This window comes from Sitophilus oryzae, unplaced genomic scaffold, assembly GCF_002938485.1.
Source record: "Sitophilus oryzae breed Bouriz unplaced genomic scaffold, Soryzae_2.0 scaffold_803_pilon_pilon, whole genome shotgun sequence".
NCBI classification, from domain to species: domain Eukaryota; kingdom Metazoa; phylum Arthropoda; class Insecta; order Coleoptera; family Curculionidae; genus Sitophilus; species Sitophilus oryzae.
In genome coordinates this window covers 53794-62486 of record NW_022147421.1, presented here as the reverse complement: position 1 = coordinate 62486, position 8693 = coordinate 53794, and the positions used below count along the sequence as shown (strand labels likewise).

The following is an 8693-nucleotide window of genomic DNA, read 5'->3' as shown; positions in this document are numbered from 1 at the left end:
CATAAATAAGGGGGTAAAACTGGTGGTGAAATTTTGTATATATTTTTTAAAATTAGTCCTAGGGGTATGATATTTTGAATAGAGGTTTCTTAAGTGGCGAAAGTTTTTTGAAATAAGGGGTGAAAGTTGTCTCAAAAATTTGTTAAAATGTGTTTTAGAAGTTTGAAATTTTGCGTAGAAGTTCCTTAGGTAACGTAAAATGAAAAACGTAGGTACTAAGAATATATTTTTCAAAATATGTCTCTTAAGTAGGTGAAATTAGACACAAAGGTTGACAGCAGTCCCAAAATCAGGAAAAAGTAATCATAATACCTAATCAAAGTAACAAATATTTGAAAATCATTTCACTCTAGGCCATTTTTTCAACTTGGTACTTGAGTAACGATTAATAATGAGTAATCAAAAGTAACGAAATCAACATCACTACTTTTCAGTCTATTTTATGATAGTGTTGATATCAGAAATGAGCTAATGCACACAGAAGATAAGGGGCAAACTATAGTTAATCTACCACACAATATATCAAAACTCTTAAATTTAAATCTTTTCAGAAACTATACTAAGCGTGGCGTAGTCATTATTGTAAATTATTGTCGTAACGCTGAATATAGTGGTCTGCATGAAAATCGACAATTCTTGCCGATTCTTATATAAAATGGGCGCATGAATACAAATATGAACTCCGTTTCTTTCTTACGGGAGTCTCCGTTTTCCTTCTTACGGGAGTCGGGACGTATTTTTAACTGTTTTTCAAACCAAAAAAAATTATACTATCCCGGAAAGCCTCAATCTTATGAAAAATATACATCGTATACAGAAGGGTAAAAAAAATCTTAACCCCTACGAGTGTGCGAATTTCTGCATTAAGCTCATCAGACCGAAGGAAGCAGCAATCCGCCAACCGGTTTCGGGGATTTATCCCCATCATCAGGCCGACTTTGCTGAATCCTTCGATCTGACAAACAAAAATCAGAAATCGCATATGAGTTTCAAAGGTACTAGTGCAACATGATACAATTAACAGAAGATAAGATATTGCGCGCATGTAGTGGGCGGAGCTTAACAGAAAATTACTACCCAGGTGACGGTCATGCGCGCGGAGTACCGATTTGCGACCGCCAAGGATCTTTTGTCTTGTTTATTTTATCATGCTATTATCCAGCTAACAGGGTAGTTCTATAAATTTTGAGTAACAGAACTTTTATATTCTTTTAATTTTTATAGTTATATCACAACACCGATTTATTACATTAACGTGCCACTTGAGACTGTTTTGTTTTCAAATACTTAATTGTTTTATAAGATACTTGTAAGAACGTTCTTAAAGCTAAATTATAGAGCATTCATAAGATAAGCACCAAAGTTGCTTTATAAATGTGTCAAGTAACATAACCGTGCTTATAGAATTAAATTACTGTGCATATGCGAAGTAGTGCCTTATAAATTATACCATCTCCTGTAAAACACTTATAAAATTGTTCCGTAATGTCGCTTATAATTTCTTTATAAAACTATTGTAAAGTTGGTTCCTAAGCTACTATTCTGCTGTCGATCATGAATTACAATGCAATCAAATGTTCTTACGATTTTTATAGAACATGAAATTGTTAGTTGGGTACAATGGTGAGGACTAGATGCTCTCGCCATATGGCGGCAGTCGAACATATCGTACGAATTGTACTACCAAATAAAACTAGAGACCTACTGGAAAATCAAGTCTGCTTCACTTATGATTGCTAGAGCATCTAGTTTTCTAGTTTTCATCTAATTTGCTTGAGAATCGGAAGGAACAGTACCAGATCTGGAGAAAAAAGTTGTTTTTGCAGACCAGCGGTATATGTACCTCAATTGTATACTTTAAATACAGATAGACCTTATGTCGTAAAGTGGCGTTGTGAGAGATTTATTCGAATTAAAAAAGCTTATATTTAAAACAGACTAAAACAACTTAAATAGATTTTAAATTCTGTATATTTTTTAGATTATTGCAATCAACTAAATAAAGAAAACGGTCTGCATGAAATATGTGGTATGGTAGTACCATTGAAGTGGCCTTCAAACAGCATTAATCCTACTACCAAGTCTATCATTTTCTTCTGTCAGTTATACTCAATTGGTATGAATGTACAAAAGTATCATTCGGTAAAAACGTTATAAAGCGGAGTTATACAGGTTCCGACAATAGTGCGTCGGGCATCTGTAGCTTCTATAATAAAAACTACTATAATAAAAAAAACTACTATTCCAGCTGCTACGCTTACCGACGTTCTTGAGCCGTCTGTATACTAGAGTGCCTCAGCTTGAATGGATACACCCAATTTAAAAAGGCGTCCATTATTCCCAAAGAGACCTGGTTTATAAATCCAGAAGAAGCAAAAAAGTCTTAAAGACTCTCGCTCATACGAGCATCATCAGACAAATTGTACCAGTAAACAATACCAATTGTAATCAGACCTTAATTGTATATTTGTCTGATGATGCTCGTTTGAGCGAAACACGTGTCACAATTTAACTTTTTAATAATAAATGTTAAAAAAATTAAAAATACATTTTTAATAATAAATGTTATGGTTACCCGGTGGCGTAGTGGTACAGCTCTCGTCTACCAATTCAAAGGTTGTGGGTTCGAATTCTACAGCCGGCATTTCATCAGCCGACTATTTTTAATAAAATAAAAATAGTTTGGGTACCTAGGTCGACTCAGCTTTAAATAAGTACTTGGGATTCACAATCCTGAGGTAATAATAGGCGGTTGAAGCGTAATGCTAGCCACATTACCTTCCTTGTATACCGAACGGCTCTAGTATGGCAAGCTGTACCTTGCTACTCCTAAGGCGTTAAACGCTATATACGGGAGATATTATTATTATTAATAATAAATGTTGGAGACCGAGATCGTCTTCTCTGTTTCTTTTGGATTTATATTAAATTTGTTGTTAAAGCTATATCTTATAGCTGTTGCAGCATCATTGGTTTCAGCACTATGGATCTAGCTTATCATGTGTGAGTGGTTTTATTGTCCCGTTACATACAGGCAAACAAGCCTTTGTGTGAAACTTAACAGCCTTATCGCACCCACTTGCGATGTTTTTGTCCACCACGCCACCGACCCGTATATTATCATGTGTCTTACTACCATTGTGTATAACCACAGAGTCATTTTAGGGTTAACTCCCCAGGTTTTTTTCCACACATCCTTCTGCACCTGCATAAAAAGATATGTCAGCCTTCTGTGTTTCCTTTGCTATGTGAGTATTCCATGTGAGCCTTTGATCAAAGGTTTGATCATGTACTTTGTTTTTTGGCAAATGAAATCTCTGTTTCTCCTAGCACCGGTGGTTTTAAGCTTTTTCGTTCTATCTTCTTTGTAAAATTCAGTAAACTTGCCCCTGACCACAATTATAATGTCGTCTGCATATCCTAGGCACTAAAAGCCTTGTGTGGACAGTTCGATGAGGAGGTCATCTACCAAGCTTGCCCAAAGTAGGGAAGATAACACTCCCTGTGGACAACCTCTACCTGCTAATGCTTTGACGTGTAGAGTTACCCAAGAGTGGAAGTCACAGGCGCTACAGATACCCGACGTTCTTTTGTCGGACCCTTTGTCATCTTTGATAATATAAATGAATTAAAAATTTATCGAAAGTTACCGCGTGAACTGGTTGTAAGAAGACAAAAACAACATTTCTGATTATTACAGGATTTTATATACCACCGGCTGGGAGCATGTGTTTTTTATCTTGGGAGTGTTCGAAATTATTAAGTGCGAAAATAAATCACTTGAAAACATTGTTCCAAAATGTATTTAAATATGAAAATCATGAGGAAAGAAAAATTAAATTGAGATTTTGCATCAAATATCATCAAGAATTATTAAGGTAATAAAATAAATAAGATTTTAATTTAATTTTAAGAATTTAGAGCTATTATTTTCTGTACTTGTAAAAAGATCATCTGTTCTTATTGTAGGAGCATTTTAGTTATTAGACCTTATTACAGTTCATTAGTCCTAGTAATTTGTCATTTGTATAATTTGCTAATACGTTGTTGCAATGATCGCATACCAATACTGTTTATATTAGTTAGCGTTTACGTATGTATTTTGGTAACCCAGATAATATACCGTTTAGTTGGAGACAATAGCTGATGGTCATCGTCAATTAATCAGTCTTAATAAACACACACATTAGAGTACAGAAGTTGAGGTTGTAACATTTGCCTACATGGCCGATCCGGACGCAAACCGGGGATTTTTAAGCCTTTAAAAGTTTTAAATATTTGATAAGGTATTATCGTCTGTTGGCGTTAGATCGTACTCACAACTCCAGTGCTTAGTGCTAGTGCAAGTCATAATGGACAAAAGCAACTCAAAACAGCAAAGTTTAACCTGGAAAAAGAAAACTGGACGGTTAACTCCAATTGTATCGTCACCAATGAAGAATACAATGTCACTGTGGACGTGAAAGTGGTGCTATACCTTATTTTGGCAAATCCCGTACATGTTGATAGTTGCATGTAAGTTCCTTAATGTACAGGAACGAGATAGAAAGAGCAAACAACGTGGAAATATAGCCGTTCCATGGCCACGTCGATAAAGTTTACGCTGTAAAGCAAATATTGATTATAAAAACTTTATTCCCAGACACGGGAATTAAAAAAAAAGAGGGAACTTTGTGACGACAAACTCGTCTACGGCCGGCCCTTCGCGATCATTCGTGCGGAAATGTGGCGCCAAAAGGTGTAAAAGAGAAAGAGAGAGAGCTAGGAGTGAAAAAGGTCTAAAATATTTTATTGAGCGGTAGGCAAAACTTGCGTAAATATAGTTTATATATAATAAATATATATTTTATTAATATATATTATTTAAAAAAAACACGTCATTATAGGATGGTTGATGTTGGCTTAAGCTTAGTTAGATTTATTAAGCAACCTGCGCATTTTAAATAAAGGATAGAATTTATTTGCAATACTCTGATGCGCTTAAAACAAAATATCAAAAAAGCAAGCCAAACGAGCCCTTAAAAGAGAAGTTCCTAAAACAGAATCATCCAGAACTGATATTAGGGATAATCTTGTTGTTTTCTACAATTACCAATATTTTTAGCAATTCGTGGAAAACTTAGACATTTAGATAGAGAATAATATTAATGGCTTTGTGTTTCTTTGCTTCTAAGGATAAAGTTTTAAAATCTTTTCAAACGTTAAACGTTAAATATATAGTACCATTTAATATAGGGATAAAAATTGACCCTCTTAAAGTGGAGGAGGAAGTACTAGAAGAAGGTGACGAGGGTGAAGATCTTGAAATCATGGCTATGACAGCAACTGATTTTTTTTAATTTCGCTGAGTAAGTTAATTTCATCAATTTGACCCGGTACGCCCGATAAATTAAGAGCGTTTCTAGACTCTCTTGAACTTCTAAAAACCAACTCAGCGAATAACACGGTTAATGCTATTGCTTTCATAAAAACTAGGTTAACGGGACGGGCGCGTGACCTCATTACTATCGAAGAGCTATAATAAACAATATAAAATGGAATTAAGGGATAGTTCGCGAACCGCTGTCAGCATCAAACTGCTGATGGAGGCAAACAAGTAGCTAAAATGGCAACCTAGTTATGCGCAAGAAATTGAATCTCTTTCAAACACAGTTAGGGCCTTATGCCAAAATGCTAACAGTGAAAAAGATCGCTTAAAAATATTGGAGCGACCGGGTTCATTAAATTCAGTTCAGGATCTTATAGCAAAATTCGTTAATGTTTCTTCACAGCCAACCTCGTCAAGCATTCTGTACTTCCAACAAAACCGAGGTTCCTTTAATCAGCGCTTCCCGAGAGGTAGAGGCCCCGGAAGAGGGTTCGGTAACAATTGTAATAGTAGGGGAATTATAAAATTATCAAATTGTATCACTTAATAATATGGGTCCAGGAAGAGGTTTTAGTAACAATTTTAATGGTAGAGGGCGATATTATCCCACAAGCAATCGTGGTAGAGGGAATTATCAAAATTATTATGTTTACCCACAAGGTAGTCAGCAAAATTTTAATAATAGCCAACAGCAAGCTAACAATAACAGGTCTGTAAGGTTTTACGAGATCGAAGTGGACTCGGAAAACCAAGCGGACCCCCAAGCGGCCATACAAGCGGCCCGGTTGGGGGATATGTAAAAATGTATTCACTAAATTTATCACTTTCAAATTTTGTATTCCTAACTACTGAAATGACAGGAGTTAAAAATACCCTACTAGTGGACACTGGTGCAGATATTTCAATTTTCAAAAGAACCACTATAAATAATAATCAGATGGTATACAGCTCAAATTGCATGTGTTAAAGGGTGTAACTGGCAGTATACATCTTTGGAATCCACAAACACCAACATTTTTAATTAAATTTTTTTTTTTTTTTTTTTTTTTTTTGTTTTATTTTGTTAGTTATTATTATTTTCCAATTCCATTTGACGGCATTTTAGGTAGGGATTTTCTAATAAAATATAAATGACAAGTAATATTTTATACAACTGGATAAATATCCTATGCGACTAGAAATAATTACCATTTAGAGATTTAATATTTACTGGTAGTAGAAAATGTTATTTTAATCCCTCCTAGATGTGAAGTTATAAGATCAGTCAGTAGTTTAAAAAACCTAACAGGGGATTCTTTAGTTGTCAATAAAGAGCTTAAACCAGGCATTTTCTAAACAGAACAATGGTATCAGAAGATCACCATTAAGGCAGAACACTGAATTACAAATTTTTGAAAGGTGTATCGTATATTTCTGACATAGAAGTTATAAGTTTAGATGAATTTCATATGTATGTGTTAGAAAACGAATCAAAAGATAGAAATTATCACTTGTTAAATCAACTTAATTTTCTGATATTTTTTCGTTAAAATAGATAAATTGTCAGTAAATAGCACATACGCAAAAGGTGGGGTGCTTGGATCAAACACCTGTTTAGCATAAAAGGCTATAGACGCCAAAGGCAGCAAGTTGAAAAAAGTATTTAGGAAAAATGTCATTGAACCCATTAGTATCAGACTACAACAGTCCTGTATTGTTAGTACCAAAAAAATCACCTGACGGTCAAAAGGCTTGGAGATTGGTGGTTGATTTTAGGCAACTAAATAAAAAACCAGTGGCTGATAAATTCCGCTACCCACGCATTATTCCATTCTTGATCCAACTTGGAAGAGGCAAAATGGTTTTCCAGTGATGACCTTATTTCAGGTTTCACCAAATGCACTTCATGAGGACTCATAGGTTGACGTCGTTTTAGGTGGCGGAGCTCCAGTTCATTTCTATTGAACACACTGGCTTCATTTACTGGATTCTTCATCCAAGCCCTAATAGCTTTCAGCGAATGATGTCAATAGCCTTTACAGGAATTACTCCTAAAAAACCTTTTTGGCCCACATGGACGGCAGTTATAGTGGATGCTCTGAAAAACATCATTTAAGTAATTTATAAAAAAAAAAAAAAAAAAAAAAAAAAAAAATTTAACTTAAAACTAAACCCAAAAAAATGCAATTTTCAAAAGTTATATTTAGGGCATAGGGACAGGTGGGTTTGGGTTCGGATTTGATGGTGGTGGTGCTGACTTGGAATGGGAGGTGGGTTTAGGAACAGGGTTCGTGGTTGAGTGGGTTGGAGGATGGGGGATTAGGGATGATGGACTTGGTTTTGGGGTTGGGTGGAGAGATCATGGACTAGGGGCGGTTTGGGTCATGGGTGGCATGGAGGTGTGAGACTTGGGATAGGAATGAGTGGTTGAGGGGGTTGGATCATGGAACAGGATGGGTTGAGGCGTCATGGGGTTTGGTTGGAGTCGGATGAGTAAAATGCCATGGGGATCTGCTGGAGTTCATTGAATTGGGTTTGGGTCATGGAATCCATGTTGAGATTGAGGATGACAGCTCATCTGGAATAGTATCAATGATTTCGAGATTCAGCGTGACTTGGTTGTGATCATTCCTGAGTGACCACTGGATCAAGGTCCAAAGGCCCCAATCCTAATGAGAGTATTCAAGTAGAGAGCAAGAAATTATTTTGAATTGGACCAAGGGTTTGAGTCAAATGAATTATGATGGATCCTAGGATACCATGGAGTTTGGTATGCTAAAAATTGTTAAGGTAATCTATGTCATTCCATGAGAGAGGTCCAGACTCAAAGACTATGGTCATTATTGATGGGATTTAGACTGGAATAGGATTTTATCTAGACTCAATAAAATGGCCGATAACTGCAAGTTTAGTAAAATAAGATTAAATTTAGATGATAAAATATTACGATGCATCATTAAGATAGAGATTAAATGTAGCCAGAAAAATTTTAAAATCACTGTTATTCTTTGTTTTCCTAGACAGAATTACAAATAAAATAAACTAATTCAAAGGTGATCCGATGTTGGAGTCATTGTGGACAAAGGACTATTAAAGAGTTCAAGCTTTCTATCGCTGGAGCAATGCATTCATGATTGATTTTCTAGGAATTTAGGTATGAGTGGGAGGTCCCTAATCCACTGACCACAGATCCATTGTGTCCCCTTTCTTGAATCATAACTCATCATACAGTCAGGGCTTTGACAAAAGCCAATTTATCTAGGACAGTTTTAACAAGAGTAGTTCTCTATCTCCAATAACAGTCGTAACAAAGTTCATGACACGATGGATTTATCATCTCAGCACC

General features: G+C 35.6%; 1 protein-coding gene across 1 annotated transcript in view; it reads left to right on the top strand.

The window, feature by feature from the left end:
* LOC115888629 (leukocyte surface antigen CD53-like) overlaps nucleotides 1-7752 on the top strand; it is a 36890-nt gene extending 29138 nt beyond the window's left edge. The window contains exon 5 of the mRNA XM_030908397.1: nucleotides 7555-7752. Coding sequence (XP_030764257.1) covers nucleotides 7555-7752 — 198 coding nt within the window. The remainder of the gene's footprint in view (nucleotides 1-7554) is intronic.
* The last annotated feature ends 941 nt before the right edge of the window (nucleotides 7753-8693 follow it).